The sequence below is a fragment of the Eptesicus fuscus genome, chromosome 5 (assembly GCF_027574615.1).
Source record: "Eptesicus fuscus isolate TK198812 chromosome 5, DD_ASM_mEF_20220401, whole genome shotgun sequence".
Taxonomy (NCBI): domain Eukaryota; kingdom Metazoa; phylum Chordata; class Mammalia; order Chiroptera; family Vespertilionidae; genus Eptesicus; species Eptesicus fuscus.
Window position 1 is genome coordinate 16,761,931 of NC_072477.1, and position 17,451 is coordinate 16,779,381.

The 17,451-nt window shown below is 45.4% G+C and overlaps 1 protein-coding gene and 1 pseudogene across 1 annotated transcript in view; both read left to right on the forward strand.

Annotated features, from left to right (window-relative positions):
- The window catches only part of STON2 (stonin 2), a 126,764-nt gene that overhangs the window by 62,618 nt on the left and 46,695 nt on the right, over positions 1-17,451 (forward strand). Inside the window, exon 5 of the mRNA XM_054715848.1 lies at positions 14,018-14,197. Within this exon, the coding sequence (XP_054571823.1) occupies positions 14,018-14,197 (180 nt within the window). The remainder of the gene's footprint in view (positions 1-14,017; positions 14,198-17,451) is intronic.
- Positions 6,869-6,996, forward strand: LOC114234063 (small nucleolar RNA SNORA42/SNORA80 family; annotated as a pseudogene).

Sequence of the window (17,451 nt, forward strand, 5' to 3'; positions counted from 1 at the left end):
TTTGCCAAGTAATTGTCCTCTTCCCGCAGAGGATGCTGGGATTGTGGGGGCATTTTCCACACTGTCATATTTCAATCCGGTTCCCCCACCTTCCACTGAGCGCCTGCTATTTGCATGGCACTGTGTCGTTTTACTGCACGTAGAAAGCAACCAGTTGTGGGCTTATAATATGTATTTTCCACCCTGGATTTTTCCCTCCTTCCACCTTCAGTACTGGCGTCTGAGGAAAGAAGATAATATCACTGGTCCAAATATTCACTGTCCCTCCCTATGCTGCAGGCCCCCAGACAACAGGATGATATTCCTGCCCCGTGGACATCAGGCTTGGCCATGTGGCTCACTTTCGGGCCAGTGACATGCCGGTGGAAGTGACACTTCCCAGCATCAGTTTCCATGTGTTTCCACCGCATGCCTTTTCCCCTTTGTCTAGGTCACCCATACCGCCCACCTGCTGCCCTCAGACCCTTGCTTGGACCCTGTCCAGGTGCTCCTCTGGCTTCATGCGCCCCCACTCCTCACTCCTGGATCCCAGTCCACGCACCCAGAACTCCAGAGTCGTCTGCACAGACTGCGCAGCCTGCTTCCAGGCCCTCCTGGATGTACGCATCTGAGTGCAGCCCACACTGCCCGGGGCGCCCTGAGGCCTGCAGGGCTGGGAATTGAGCTTGGGTGGTGGACAGCGCAGCCTTCACAGTGCAGGATGGAGCGGGGGAGGGGAGGGAGCGGAAAGGGAGCCCCTGGCCACTTCTCCCTGCATGGGGATGTTTCTGCCTGGAGCTCCACGGAGCCCAAGAATTTGCAATACCATTTTAACCTTCTGGGTTGTTATGAACATATATTGGCCAAGGAGGAGAGGACATACATTACTTTACAGTTTTTAGCTTGGTCTACACTTGTAAATACTTAGACGTACGTTATGTGAGCCTACACCTGGAGTCTTAGGGCAGTGCCCACGCAGGCTGGGGATTGATGTCCTGGATGGGGGTTCCTCTTTCAGCCTGGGCCCTGGAGTGATGTAGAACAGAGCCGGTGCTAATTCTCCAGGGATGTAACGGGAGCAAGAAATCTTGTCATTGTCAGCCACCGAGATGCTGGGGTTATCTGGTCCCGTGGCATAATTTATTTAGATTGATGTCACTCATTCTGAAAGGAAGAGGTGACATTCATTGAAAGTATCTGACTTCACCCACTTTAAACATGGGGTCGTTGGGATGTTTGTTATTGAATGCATGGTAGCGCTGCCCAGAAGAGAGTAGAAGAAATCCCAAGAGCTGCCTGGAGTTGCGTGTGAGTGGGCGCATCTGCGCCTCTTCACACGCCCGGCTGCTCTCATTGCCGCTGCACTGCCAGCATTCAGTGAGGCCCGTTTCCCAGTGGGGACGGTTTGGGTCATCAACACATCTGTCTGGCTTCACTCCCCTTGACCCCCCGGAAATAGAATTCAGGACCACATCTTGGGAAAATAAACATAAAGTGAGGAAACATAAAAAAAGTCTTTAACACAAAGAACTTACATCTTTATTTTTAAAAATGTATCCATTATCTTTGAATTTACATTTTAATGTATCCACCACCCATCCATCTCCCATCTTGTGCCAAAAAGAACTGTCCCAGCAAATGCTTTTCAGGTCCTATCTGCTCCAATCATATCAACTCAGAGGCAGATGCTGGGACTCAGGTAAGTTCTTTCTGATTGGGAATAAAGAAAAACCACCTGGTCCTCACTGAAAGTAAAGCCATGAACTTGGCCTAAGGAAATAGATGCAGATATGTAGAACAGCAATTTTGATCATTGTATTTCAGGTGAAAAACACACTTGTTTTCAGCAAGCTTTCAAATGCATAATTTTATTCATTCTTCATTATAGCTTGTAACATAAGCAGAACAATGTCCTCCCTTCTCAAAAAGGAGGAGATGAAGGCTGATTAAGTTCCAGTGATTTGCCCTTTTTCTGCTACCAAAATTAATATTGGTACAAGGGATATTAATATACCAATTCATATATTAATGTGTATTATATAACACACATTAAAGATTAATATCATATAATGTGCTTTATATTATATATTAATATCTATTAATTATATGTAAGCAATTTATGTAATATCCTTACCCAGGAGGCTTACTGCTGTAACAGCTCCGCAATTTCAGTGGTTCAACACAGTTCAAGTTCATTTCTCATTCACCCACTGTGAGTGCAGGGTGGTGACAGGGTGCTGAGCTCCAGAGTTCGGGGACCCAAGCTACTCTGCGTCCTAAGAGTCTCCTCCATTCCGATGGCAGGTGGGAAATGGAGGTGCATGTTCCGCTGGCCACTTGCTGTTCTTTGCCTCGGAGCTCTTTCTCTTGCTATTCCTTCTGACTGGAAGGCATTCCCTCACTGCCCACCTGTCACCTCCTCACAGAGGCCTTCCCAGATCACCCCATCTAACATAGGGCCGCCTGTGCCCAATTGACTCTCTGTCTCTCTAACCTGCTTTATTTCTCTCCATTGCACTTAACCCCGCTTGATAACAGCAGTCTGTTCCTGAGTGTTTGTTCATTGATTGGCCACATGAACTCCCTGTGCACAGGACTTTCTGATTGTCACCAGTGTATCGCCAACTGCCTGGAACATGGTGTAGTAGGTGCTCAGTAATTATCGGCTGAACCAGTGAAGAGTCACCACCAGATTGCACTATGTATCTGTGGCTGTGCCTTGAGGGTAAAAGCCATGTCGATGTCTGGTTCATGTTAAATTATCTCAAACACATTGGTTGCCACAGTATATAGTAAATATTTGGCTGTAAAACAAAAGGCAACAGTAAGGAGAAAATTTCTCAAGGTTCATGTGACTCCACTTCAGTTTCAGCCCTAGTTGGTTTGGCTTGGTGGATAGAGCATTGGCCTGCGGAGTGAAGGGTCTTGGGTTTGATTCCAGTCAAGGGCACATGCCTGGGTTGCGGACTCGATATCCAGTGGGGGGCATGCAGGAGGCAGCCGATCAATAATTCTCTCTCATCATTGATGTTTCTCTCTCTCTCTCCCTCTCCTTTCCTCTCTGAAATCAATTAACATATATATGTGTGTGTGTGTGTGTATGTATGTATATATACATATACAAATAATACTTCAGTTTCAACCTAAGGTTATTGAGCAACTATAACTGCCAGGCACCATCAGATACTTTTCTATACATTTTCTCCTCTCAAGCTCACATGATTTTCACATTCTCACCTAATATTTCATTTAGACCCTTGGGACTAGGACTTGAAACCTTGGGAAAATTCCAATAGCCACCTCCTTTCCTGTCACTGATATAGACCCTATCCCTCCTGACCCCTGGTCTCCCTCAGTCCTGCTATCGCTGACCATCCATCTGAGTTCACAGCCCCTCTGCCTCACTCACTAGTTCATTCACTCACTCCATCCTGAGCTATCTTTTATCTTTCAAGCCTTTGTAGATGGTGAGAAAGTAGTTCTATCTTCTCTACCTTTACATTCAGCCTCTTATAAATCCTTGTCCTAAAATAGCCTGTTTTCTCCTCTTCTCTCTGTGGCCCTAATTTCCTGAACCTTGGAAGGACCGGCATAATCTCCTTTCCATTGTTGAGCTGCCCTCATTCTACTTTTTCTTTTCTTTTTTTTTTAAATCGTCACCCAAGGATATTTTTTCCCATTGTTTTTCAGCCAGAGTACAGAGTGGAAGGGAGGGAGGAGGAGAGAAGGCGGGGGGGGGGGGGGGGGGGAGAGAGACATCAATTCATTGCCTCACACACACACCAGGATTAAACCTGCAACTGAGGTATGTGCCCTTGACTGGGAATCAAACCCAAGACCCTTTGGTCCAAGGACCGACACTCTAACCACTAAGCAAAATCAGCCAGGGCCTCATTCCACATTTTTAAACAACTCCCCAGTGTCCATTTCCACTACCTTCTGCCCAGGTCCTGTATGTCACATTGCTGGCTTTGGCCCTTGCCGTGAGTCTTCTCCAAGCCCATCTTCCCCTACATGGTGTCTCCAGTGCTCTCACTACAACAGCTGCTGCTCGAACGACTCTCAGTCTGAAGGTGCGCTCTCTGGGAGGCAGCCCAGCCCATGTGCAGGCAGTGTTACTATCTACCCATTGGTCCTTCGGCAGCTGCCCAGCTTGAGCAGTGGCTTCCCTAATCTTCAGCCGTTTGTCCTTGCACAAGACACTTACCTTTTCTGAGCTTCAGTATCCTCATCTACAAAATTAGAACAATCATAGTAATAATTTGATAGAGTTGTGAAGATGAATAAAAATATATTTAATGCTCTTAGAAAACTGCTTGATATTATGGATGTGCTTACTAAATGTCAGCTCTTCCGGGAAAATAATAGTAATAATTATTATTATTATTATTATCACCATATCTTGGATCCATAAAGAATAAATCTAATCTTTTTTCCATATAACAGTTTCTTCCCTATTTGAAAAGAGCTAGCCCTGGCCAGGTGGCTCAGTTGGTTGGAACATTGTCCAGTGCACAATAGGGTTGCGGGTTAGATTCCTGGTCAGGGCACATACCTAGGTTATGGGTTACATCCCTGGTTGGGCTGTGTATGGGAGGCAACCAATCAATGTTTCTCTCACATCGATGTTTCTCTCTCTCTCAATCAATAAGAAACATATCCTTGGGTGAGGATTTTAAAAAAGCAAAAAAAGAGCTAAACATCTTTAGTCCCAAAGACAGTTTACTAGTAAACTCTTTACATGAACAGTTTGCAGTTCAGCTGGTTCTATAGAGATGACAAAACCATTTCAAGGCACTGAAGTAGGTTTAATATATTCAAGCCCATTTGGAGACCTCAACAGTAAAATATTTTTTTTAAAAAAATATATTTTATTGATTTTTTACAGAGAGGAAGGGAGAGGGATAGAGAGCTAGAAACATCGATGAGAGAGAAACATCGACCAGCTGCCTCCTGCACACCCCCCATCGGGGATGTGCCCGCAACCCATGTACATGCCCTTGACCGGAATCGAACCTGGGACCCCTCAGTCCGCAGACCGACGCTCTATCCACTGAGCCAAACCGGTTTCGGCAACAGTAAAATATTTTTAATATCTGTATAATGATGACTGCTTCCCTGGAATTTCTATCCCCAAAAGAGCGATTTTAAAAAGCATAAATAAAACAAGTCTAACAAGGCAGCGGCTCAATTTTCTGTGCTAATTTCAAAACTAGTGCTTAGTTATGATGTATTTAAAGTGCATTTTTTTGGTCATGTATGTGCTATATACTTGAATATTTTAGAGTGTGTGAATGTGACTTTTTTCAGAATCATCCCAAATCTTTAAAGCCAGCTGGATATCCTCATTTGCAAATAAACCTATAACTTTGAGGCCAGGGAGGATCTGGCCTAACGAGTGCCACCAGTGGCAGCCACACAGTGAGAGTGTGGCCTCCACCAGCCTCCCCCTCCCCGACCTTGTGGTGACACCCAGGAACTTGGGAGTTTGGTTTTGTCAGGCCTGTGGGCTGGGAGAACTCCCTCCCCTACTCTAAGGGGGCTATAACCCCATATACATGTTTATGACCCATTTTATTGCTGACTTTTTGTTTCAAAGGCGGATCTGCCGTGTGGAGAAGAAAAATGAGACAGCCAGCCTTGGTCCCTGCTCCCTGGGAGATGACAGGCCAAATCTTTATTAGTCTGTGGAGTAATGGAGGCGGGCGGGGCCCCCATCCCCTTCCCAGTGTCTGGCAGCGGTGAGGCTAGGAGGTGGGCTTCTGGGAGCCTTTTGTTTGGTTTCCAGGGTTCTAACCCCAGTTAGCTGCTCTGCACCAAGAGGAGGGAGAGTGCAGCTTTTAAGCCTAGTTTGGTGGCTTCAAGGGAGTTCTCTTTTTCTCTTCTGTCCAAGGCTACAGATATGCCTAGAGGCTGGCTTTGTCGAATCATTTGAGGGTCTTCGTCAAAATTCATTGCCTATATTGGTGAGCAATGGCTGCAGCTCTGGGAGAGAAATGGCTAGGAACAAGCCATTTTGCTTGAGCTCTCTCTCTCTCCTCCCTCCCAATTGTGTTGAACTGTGGTCATGCAGAAAGTCTGTGCTGAGTCAACAAGACATGAGATCCAATCCTAGCTCTGTCTTTCCGAGGTAGTTTCCCCACCACTGAAATAGGGCTAGTACTACCTGGTAGAGCCTCTGAATGGAATCAATAGGAGAGCAGCTATAAAGAAGTTAGCACAGTGTCTGACAGTGTCTATCCACATTTCCAAAGATGTACGGGGTCAAATTCCCCTTGTTGCTTCCAGCGTGTCTCCAAAGCACCCGTGGCAGTCAGGCAGGGACAATGGAATTCTAGAAGTCACTGAGAAGGCTTGCGTTTGCTCCAGCCTCAGGGTGGCATACACCTGCCAGCGTGCAGCATGCACACATCTGCTCCCAGGTGCCGGTGCCTCCCCATGGATCTTGGCCGCAGGTGCAGGCTTTGCCCTGCAGTCTTGGCGGTGCCATCTCAGGGTGAACCAATAGGAAATGATGAAGCAGGCCCTTAATCATCGTCTCTTCTGCTTCCTTCCTTGCCCTAAGATAACCATTAGGCAGCTTGTTATGGCTTGTTTTCCAGAAAGGTAGAGAGAGGTACATTGCATAGTTCTGCCTGTAAGGCCAGCCAATCTTGGGGCAAGGTGGGTTTTTGAATAGGAGCTAACAGATGGTGTGAAAGGAGGCAATTCCTGCCCTGGGGGAGCTAATCTGGGAAAATAAAACCAGCATACCTAAAATAATTAGGCACCAATCATGTCCTAGTGACCCATTGTTGGAGTGCAGTGTGGGTGAAGATAAATGAGAGGGCGGGCACTGTCTCCCTAGGTACCTAGTGCCCTGGTGAGCAATGTTGTTAGACTAAAATAAGTGCAATTTAGGGCAGGTCTGGCCTCCTGGGCCTCTCATGGTGCCCCACGCCAGAGCAAACTGTGGCCTTGAACTATTGCCTGGCCCCCTGTCCCTAGGCAGCAGGCGCTGAAGTGGGTTACCCAGTGGAAAACAAACAAACAAACAAACAAATAAATGCATGTGGCAGCTTTCCCCACATCTTTAAAAATTTTTTATCAGAGTTTTAATTTTAAGCATTCTAGTATAAAACATTATTAGAACATGAAAAGACATTTTAAGAAGGAAAAATAAAAGCCATGTCTAATCACACATCGCTGACACACTTAATTTATCAAAGACGATAGCTCATTCTTAGTCTCTCCAGTGTCCAGCTCAGTGCCTGTTACCCAAAGAGGGTTCCATGAATGTGAGGCCAACACCACTCGTTACTGTTAGAAATATCCAGACAATGGCTTTATAAAGGGTGCCACACCAGCAGCTCTTTTAAAAAAAAAAAAAATACTTTTTATTGATTTTTTTTTACAGAGAGAAAGGGACAGGGCTAGAGTTAGAAACATTGATGAGAGAGACACATCAACCAGCTGCCTCCTGCACACTCCTTACTGGGGATGTGCCCACAACCAAGGTATATGCCCTTGACCGGAATCGAACCTGGGACCCTTCAGTCCTCAGGCTCTCACTCTATCCGCTGAGCCAAACCGGTTAGGGCACACCAGCAGCTCTTGCATCCCAGTTCTCTGCTGCATTATTGCACTGACTTCTCAGTGGGAGGGGGGTATAGGCTCAGCATGGTTAGGCAACTAGGGGACTGCTTAGAAGCATCTCCAGTAGACCACTGAGCCTTCCAGAGACACAATAAGGATGGAGAGATGGGTGCCCAGGATGGATTGCTTTCCCCACTGTGCCTGGATGGTGTTCAAGTTTCTCCTTTACACCCATGGAAGAGGATGTTAAAGTCCTGTCCTGCTCCCCCCCCCCCCCCCCCCCCCGCATCTCTGCCACATTCCACAGAGAACACATTTCAAAGGTATCGGTGCCAAACAAGTCTGAACCTTCTGCTTCCCTGCTTTTCAGGTGAAGCAGGCTTACCTGCTGGTACTTGCACAGCTTTGAAGAGTCAGTCCCAGGCCTAGCTGATGTCAGACACATGAAAGCTGATTCAGCTCCTCCTGTCTAGGTTTCCCTCCTCCTTTCCTCTTTCCCACCAAACAGTTGAGCTGCAGGAAGGCTGATTGGTCCATACCTTTGCTCTGGGTTCACTGGATATGTTAGTTACCTGGGGCTGTTGTAACATGTTACCGCAAAGTGGGTGGCCTGAAACAAGAGAAACTGATTCTCTCATAGCTTTGGAGGCTAGAATCCGTCCCTTCCTCTTCTAGTGTCTGGCATTTACTGGCAATCCTTGGCATCTCTTGGTTTATGGCAGCACAATTCCAATCTCTGACTCCATTCTTACTCTGTCTTCTTCTCTGTGTATCTGTGTCTCCCTGTCCTTTCTTCCAAGGACACCAGTGGTTGGATTTAGAGCTCACCCTGATCCAGTATGATCCCATCTGAACTACAGTGCATTTGCAAAGACTCCAAGAAAGGTCATAGTCATAGGCTCTGATAAGGATTTCAGCCTATCTTTGGGGGGGAGGGGGCGGGTAATAGCTCAACCCACTGCAGTAGGTGAGCCCTGAATGCACCTCAGGCCATTTCTTTTGGAGAAGATGGATGTATTCTCAGGTCTCTGGTGATGTAATTGAGTTGATCCTGCGTCCCTCACTTGCCCTAATCCTGCGGGTTACCAACAGAACTGTTTTCAAAATAGCTAATTAACTTGGGAGCAAATAATGAGCTTTTTCATCCAACAGACTGACGTATTTCAGAGGGAAGGGGAGGGCATGAAAAGATTAGCCAAAGAACTTATATTCATATATGCATAACCCATGGACACAGACAATAGTGTGGTGAAGGCCTGGGGAGAGGGTGGGAGTGGGGTGAAGGGCATCAACGGGGGCGGGGGGCAGGGAGGGAGACATCTGTAATACTTTCAACAATAAAGATGCATTTAAAAAATATGCTAAATTAGAGGGCAGGGCAGGGGACAAGACCACAGAAAAGGAAGGTGTCTTAGTTTTTTCAGGCTGCTATTAAATTCCTACTTACGAGCTTTTAAATTCCTACTTATGATTAAATGTAAATTCATGAGCAGATATTTAGTTTTGTTTATTTTTATATCCCCAGCATCTTGAAATATTAAAGCCATCATTGGCTTGGGACAATGTAAAGCTAATTGGCCCTATGCTTATTCACCTAACATTTATTGAGCAACTGCTGTTTGCAAGGCACTGTGATAGGTAGGTATGGGAGAAACAGTGGTGAAACTTGTAGTAACTACTAATTTATTGAGAATCTACTATTTTTTGGACACCAGAAAATCTTCTTTGCATAATTTATCATGGGTCCTTACAAAAGCCATAAGGTAAGTATTATTATCCCCATTTTATAGAGAAAACTAGGGGTAAACATGTTAAAAACTTTTACCAAAGTCACAGAGCTCACAAGTGACAGAATACAGAATCAAGGTTAAATGTGAATGATGTACTGTGGACCAGTCCTGCTCCATCCTTTGATTAAAGGTTTCTGAATAATGTTTCTTTGCTTTTCTCCCAGAAATCTAATGGCATAGTGGTGTGTTGTTTTTTTTTTGTTTGTTTTTTTTTTGTGTGTGTGTGTGTGTGTTTTTAATGAAACCAAATCATCTTTTTGTATAATAGATTTTTAATGAAATATGTAGATAGAAAGGAACTGATGATATATCTGTCATCTACCATAACTCCTTGTGGCCAAAAACACAAATGGAAAATATATGCTTTCATTTAGGCAAATGTAAATCATAATAGCACCCTGATTAATAAATGAAGAAGTAATGGGAGAATATGACCATTTTCTAGTCTCTATGGAGTGATACCTAAGCAATGACTATTAGTTGGCTGCTAAGTCACAAAACTAGAGGTAGTCAAGTATGAGTTGCCTCCTCAAGGAAAACCACCTGTCAACTATTCTATTCAGAACTCAAATCTGAATTTGATCAAATCTCCAGATCTTACTATGAATTCATAATAAATCATGCCATCGTTAAAATGTGGATTATGGGACAAGCTATATGACAAAAGAATCAAGTTATTAACAAATAAATTGCAAGGAAAAATAAAGCTGGAAAAAGAAACTTTAGATGAACAAAGGCAACATTTATCAATTAATTGCAGGATTGATTTGAACAGAGTGCAAAAAACATTTTTGAGGCATTTGGAGAAAATTTTATACTGACTGGATATTAGATAAGATGTAAGTAATTATAGTTCATTTTGGTTTTGTTTACAAGCAGAGTCCTTATCCTTTAGAGATGCATGTAGAAATGTTTATGGATAAAATGGTGTGATACTGAGAATTTGCTTCAAAATATTCCCGAGTGGGTAGGGATAGAGGTGAAACAAGGTTTGATTGAATTGCTCGTTGTGGAAGCTGGTGATGTGTACCTGGAGCTTTGTTACATCTTTCTCTCACTTATACATTTGAAATTTTCCATAACCAAAAGTTTGAAATTAGTTTCATAAATATGTGAACAGGAAGTAGTTCAGAAGGTCTGATAGAGCAAGAGGAATGGAGGAAAAGGTCTGTGTCCAAAGGGGGTTCGCAGGGAGAGGCTGAGAGAGGGAGGAAGGGAGAGGAAGAGCAGGTAAAAACATCCACATGAAAATAAGCTGGCCCATTTCCTACTGGAACAGTGCTCTCGAACTAGTCAGTGTTCTGATGGACCTATTCTGGGAGCAGCGGCTGAGCAGGCCAAGGCTGGGGGATCATGAACGACAGAAATAACCTGGTTCCTCTGTTAAAGCAGTTCTCAGGCTCCAGCTGGCATGTCTTGAGAGGCAGGAGCCGGTCCCTACCTGCTACTTGTGCGGTACTCTGCTGTTTATAAATATTCTACAACCTCCTTTTAGCTAATCTTCCATCAGAGCCTCCTGAGGGAGGTGCTCTCATGCTCACTCCAGAGACTAGGACACTGGAACTCCCACCTGTGGCTTGACTGGAGCATCCATAGCAGAACTGGGACCCAGGCCCTGCCTTGGGTGCCGCTGACCACTGCTGTTCCTTCCCTACTCCTGACCGCAGAAGAGCCTTTTTATCTTTTAAACATGTGCGCACATCAGAGCAGGGCTGCACTGTTTATGCCAGGTGTGGACTTCTTTCTGGATGGATGGTCCTTGTGAGTGTGAGAAGAAGCAGCAAATGCTTTGGACATGAAGATTATGCTAAATTAGAGGGCAGGGCAGGGGACAAACACCCCCCAAATGAATAAATACTTCAGTCCCAGTTGTGTTATTCTTTAAAGCGTATTCATATATGCTTTATATGCATAAACTTAAGCAGATACATGAAAAATTTTAATGGTGCTTACCTTTGGGGAAGTGAATTGGTTGTTAGAATAGGTAGACTTTGACTTATACGTTCAGAAAACTTAAAAAAAAAGACCACAGAAAAGGAAGGTGTCTTAGTTTTTTTTCAGGCTGCTATGAAAAAATACCACAGACTGGGTGGCTTATAAACAGCAGAGATTTATTTTTCGTAGTTATGGAAGCTGGAAATCTGAGATCAGGGTGTGAACATGGTCAGATAGGGGTCCTCTCTCTGGTGTATCCTCACATGCTGGAAGGGACCAGGCAGCTCTGTGGGATCTCCTTTATAAGGGCACTAATCCCTTTCACCAGGGCTCCATCCTCAGGCCCCACTTCTTGACACCATCACATTGGACATTAGGACTCCAACATATTGATTTTGGGAGAACACAAACATTCAGACCACAGCAGAGAGAAAAGTACAGTAACCCATCTCTTTAACAGTGCTTCCCAAACCCAAAAGATCTCCTTCTAAGCACAAAAGCTCTGGGGAAGGAAACATGGCACTCTGTAAGTCCCCAGCTGGGAAATTCTTAATATATATTAGCATAGTAAAGATAGTGAGAAGCTACAGTAAAGAAATCTGTATAGTACATTTTTTCTTACCTCTATTGTATCTATTATCCTGCAGCATTATATTCTACTAGAGGCCCAGTGCATGAAATTCGTGCATGGGTGCGGTCCCTAGGCCTGGTTGGTGAGCATTTGGCATGGAAGGGCAGGTCCCATCTGACCTCTGGGTCCTGGGCAGCACCTGAGCCCCTGGGCCCCCACGCGCCCCCCTCCACCTGAGTCACAGCGCCCAAGTCCCCATGCGGAGATGCGGTGAGTGTGGCCAGCCAAGCCATGGGCCGGGGGCTCAGGTGCTGCCCAGGACCCAGAGGTCAGATGGGACCTGCCCTTCCATGCCAAATGCTCACCAACCAGGCCTAGGGACCGCACCCATGCACGAATTTCATGCCCTGGGCCTCTAGTAGAATATAATACTGCAGGATAATAGATACAATAGAGGTAAGAAAAAATGTACTATACAGATTTCTTTACTGTAGCTTCTCACTATCTGTACTATGCTAATATATATTAAGAATTTCCCAGCTGGGGACTTACAGAGTGCCATGTTTCCTTCCCCAGAGCTTTTGTGCTTAGAAGGAGATCTTTTGGGTTTGGGAAGCACTGTTAAAGAGATGGGTTACTGTACTTTTCTCTCTGCTGTGGTCTGAATGTTTGTGTTCTCCCAAAATTAATATGTTGGAGTCCTAATGCCCAATGTGATGGTGTCAAGAAGTGGGGCCTGAGGATGGAGCCCTGGTGAAAGTGGCGCTGCAAGGAAGCCGGGTGGGCAACGCTCTCTCTCCCAGTTGGCCTCGCAGACCAGCTCCTGGGTGAACCCACGGGGAGCCCGACCGGCCCCTGTGGTCCTGGCGGCTGTGGCCTGGCTCACCTGGAAGCCCATTGGGGCCAGCAGCACTTCCACTGCCGCCCGCTGCCAGTGTCTCATCACCTATGCCCACCATGTTCCGTGCCGCCCCCTGGTGGTCAGCACACGTCATAGTGAGCAGTCGAACTCCCGTTCGAACTCCTGGTTGAGGGGACAATTTGCTTATTAGGCTTTTATTATATAGGATAGCATATCAGTTTTGCATCCGGTATACATATTTAAGAAAAGCTAACCTAGCCTTAGGTCAAATGCAAGTGAATATTTCTTCAGGAATGTTGGAAGAATATTTCTTCAGGAATGTTGGGAGACTTGCCCAGGGGTATGGTGGGTCTTAGATTCAGGCAAACTGGGGCCCAGATCTTGGGTCTTCCACTCACTGGCTGGCTGAGCCCTCGGCAGGTTGCCTAACCTCTGGGTCTCAGTGTGCTCACTTACAGGTGAAAGAGAAGCAACAATGCCCCCTCCTATAGGCATTTCCAGGATTAAGTGAGAGAAGAACCTGGTCCTGAGTGGTACTAAGAGGTGTTAGTTTCTCCTCCTCACTCTCCGCTCCATTGGTCCATCTCCTTCTATGATAACACTGCCGTGCCTCTGTTTGCGAACACCACACTTACCAAAACAAATTACCCCCAGGTCCCTCCATTGATGCAAAGCTTCATTTTAGGCTTTATCAAAGGCCAGGCTATCAGGTGGCAAGACTTTTTTTATTTATTTATTTATTTTTAATTTTTGCATTTTCAATGGGAATCCATTTCTAAACTCTTGATTTTCAGATACCTGTTTCAAGAATGTGCTTCTTATGCAAGGCAAAGAATCCTGTTTCTCTACAATTCAGAGCCCGAAAGACAGCGAAATTCATTGTCTGAATCCCATCCAGCTTTGCCCGCTCCAGGCCATTCCAAGCCCCTGCACCAACGGAGCCCCTTCCCCACCTTTCCTGGGCCACGTTCATGCTTGAGCACAGTGGAAACCAATTTCGGAGTTAAATCTTAAAGTGTGTGTGCTAAAGCATCGCCTTTTCAAAGTAACCTTTGCATTAAGCCCTGGAATCTAATTACTCAAGTGTTATTTGCCTCCCCAAAGTACCCATGCCTGTGCAGGTTGTTTAAAGTTCAGGAAGTATTAACAAAAGGAGTCAGAAGCAAGATCTCGAGCCCTGCCTCTGAGGAAGCTCCCCATCTGCGCCTTGCCTCTCCCTCCTCCTGGGTGTGCCCGCCTGCCTGGGAAGGCCAGTGAGTAACCTGCACATTTTTTTTTTTTTTCATCTTGGCCCTTCCCACCCAGACGAGAGGACGGAGTGGCAGACAGGCAGGCAGACGGCGGTGAGTCCTGTTCAGGCATGCACGGAGCATACCTCTACCCGCACCCACGTCCTGGACCCCTCGCCACCCTCACCCCACTCCAGGAGGAGCCAGAGCCCGTGTGAGGGTCCAGAGGGTCCAGAGGGGACCTCCACTCCCAATGGTAAGGCTGCCAGCAGAGGGACCACTTCATTCATTTTCTTTGCTTTGGGGTTGGCTTTTCTTTTCTATTGTGTTTAGACGGGAGAGTTTCTGATGGAATTGAAGGGTTTTGTTTGGTTGATTCCTTAGTTCTCAGCATCCCAAGACAAAGAAGTGTCTTTTCCCAGCAGGATTTATTAGAACTTGTAACCTGATAGCCTGGCCTTGAAACAAAACTTAATGTACTAATTGCCTCTGGTTAGTACAACTTACCCTTTTGGCCCTGTAAGGGGGAAAGAAATGAAAGACTACATTGCTTATCAAATACGTTTTGAAGAATGAAAAGTGCTAAGGATTGTGGGCATTTTATGAGCACCTCTGACTAGTTGAAAAGTAGCTTAAATTGTTATCATGGCTTTAATATAGATCACGGTGACGTTTTGCCTCAAAACAAAACAAACCAAGCAAACAGAAAACCCTTTTTAAAAGATTTTCGTGTTGAATGAAAGATGCCAGCGGAAGGGTTTGAGTAAAAGAGTTTAAAGATATGTTGGTCTAATTAAATATAGATGAACATGGAAGTATTGAATTAAATTTGTGGTGCTCTGTGAAGAAAACAGATGCTCAATGTGGGATTCATGTGGGATTTAAGGGAGAAAACAGAGATCTTTGTATGGTGTGTGGAGAATTCTTTGAGGGGAGGGTTGGAAGGCACATGGAGGAGGCTGGGGAGCAGGTTTGTGGTGGGGGGCTGTTGCCAGGCCTTCTCCTTCAACTGCTGTGGGTGAGAGAGTAATTCACAGTCATCAAGCGCTGCATTGTTAACAGGCTTCTGATTTCAATATTTATTCCAAACGCAGGCTATGGATTGCATGGGCATAGAAGCAATACAACTTACTCTAAACACAAATTATTGCCAAGAGGTTATGGTTCAATTCCCGGTCAAGGCACATGCCCAGGTTGTGGGCTTGATCCCCAGTGGGGGAGGGGTGTGTGCAGGAGGCATCAGATAAATTATTCTCTGTCATCATAGATGTTTTATGTCTCTCTCCCTTTCCCTTCCTCTCTGAAATCAATAAAAAAATTTAAAAAAAATAAACTCAAACTATTGGATTGTATGGGCAGATGAAGGAATACAACTTATTCCAAAAACAGGCTAAGGATTGCATGGGCATGGAAGAAATACAACTGCTGCCTCTGGTGCTGGCCGAACCCAAACTTTCATACCTGGGGAGAGCTCAAGAAAAAGGCTGTTGGAAAGAGAAGGCTAGGATAACACTAATTTGATACTATACTACGTACGTAGTCCATCTGAGACGGCCCTGTTCTTTGAACAGACTCGAGGAATTACGTCCTGATGACATTAGAGCGTGAAGATGCTGAGCTAAGGGGTTTTATAGGAGAACGGTGCAGGGAACTGCCCAGGCCAGAGGCACTCCCATGACACATGTGGAAGTTTGGCCTGTGCCCAGGTATCTCTACGAATGCAGCAGTTTCTTTCTTGGCACCGCTGTGTGGGCAACTTAAGGATTCTCTGTTAGGAGCAACCTACATTTACCATATGTAGGTTTTTAGACCAGCAAAAAACAACAGCCCTAAAAATTGGTGTACCAAAAAAAGGTAGGAAGGGCACAGGCAGGGTGCAAATCCGCTTCTTAGAGTACATACCCCCCTGCTAAGTTTTAGGAGAGTATAGTATGTTTTCTCGTTGAAATCAATAACTCTTTGTCATTGCCATTATAATGTTTCTGTGATAATAATGCCAGTAGTCTGCTTCTGATAGCTTAGGTTTCCCTTTGGCTAATAAATCTAAAGCATAGAGTGACTGCAGCCCAATCAGCCAGCTCTTTAGAAGGTGATCCAAGAATGCCACTTATTTTGTTGCCGAGTGAGCAAGAAGGGGGTGCGAACAATTATGATGATTTTACTGGAGATTCGAGGTTTAAATTTGTGACTCTTTTCAGTTATGATTGAAAATCAAATGGATGCCACTCCAAGCCACCCATGGGCGTAACAATACTGGCAACCATCTGGCCCCCATAGGCATATGCACTTTGGATACTATGCAGTAGGGTATAGAAACATCGTTATCCCTCCCAAACCCACTTCTCTCCCAGACTCAGTGCTCAGGGACAGAATCCATGTAGAGGAGAGTGGGCAGTGTTTGCTATTTTTTAAAAGTATGTTTTTATTGATTTTAGAGATAGAGGAAAGGAGAGGAATAGAGAGATAGAAACATCGATGAGGGGGACATCTATTGGCAGCCTCCTGCAAACTCCCTACTGGGGGATTAAGCCCTAATCCTGTCATGTGCCCTGACCAGGAATTGGGCCATGACCTCCTGGTTCATAGGTCGATGCTCAACCACTGAGACACACTGGCCGGGCAGCAGTGTTTGCTATTGATTGCCTATTCTGCACAGTTTCAGAATTTTCTAGGGTTTCTTCATAAACTAAATTGAGTGTGGTTTCTTCTTGAATCTGGCGTTTCTGAGGCATCTTCATGGTGAATCTAGCATTTCTTTTTCCTTCATCGTGTTTTCATGCACTCCTTTTGTTTAGTCTTTTAAGCAGTGACCCTACCAGGCAGATTGAAAACTGGCCTTACAAATGGGAACCAAACTAGGCACTTTCAACAACCTTGCCTTTGAGCAGCATATGCTTTCTTTCTCCTCCCACTCTCTGTATCCCAGCCCAGCCTCAGCCACTTCTCTGTCATCCTGTGTTTTCTGGAATTCATTTCTCTACCACCCCCTGCTGTCCCAGACCTCACAAGTAGGTGTTTAGAGAATTGAGTGGAGCTAACCAAAAGGTCATGGTGATTTTTTTTAAAACCAGAAAGCAGCACCCTGGTTGTAGGGATGCTATAATAACTATAGCTGTGAGTTCAGCCACCGTAGTTTTAGTGCATTTCCTAAGACCTAAGTGGTCATAGTTGGGGCAAGGATGAGCGAACTAGGGATATAAAGTGAAGAGGGCTTAGCCACAGCTGGTGGCTAAAGTATCCTTAGCTCCAGCCTGTAATCTTCAGTGAGCTCCAGTTTCCTGTTCCTCGGGCTTTTTGCTGGTCTGGGATGTTATCTTTTTCCTGTAATATTTCTTACTACGCATCAGTGCTCCTCCTGTTGATGCCTTGGATCCTTTGGAGGATGCAGCCCTGATCCTTCAGCCACATTTCATCTGTAGGCACATCCTAAGCCAGGAAGAGACATCACAGAGACACTTGCCCTGAACAATCCCCCTGAGGATGGCATGTCATCCACACCACCTCTAAAAC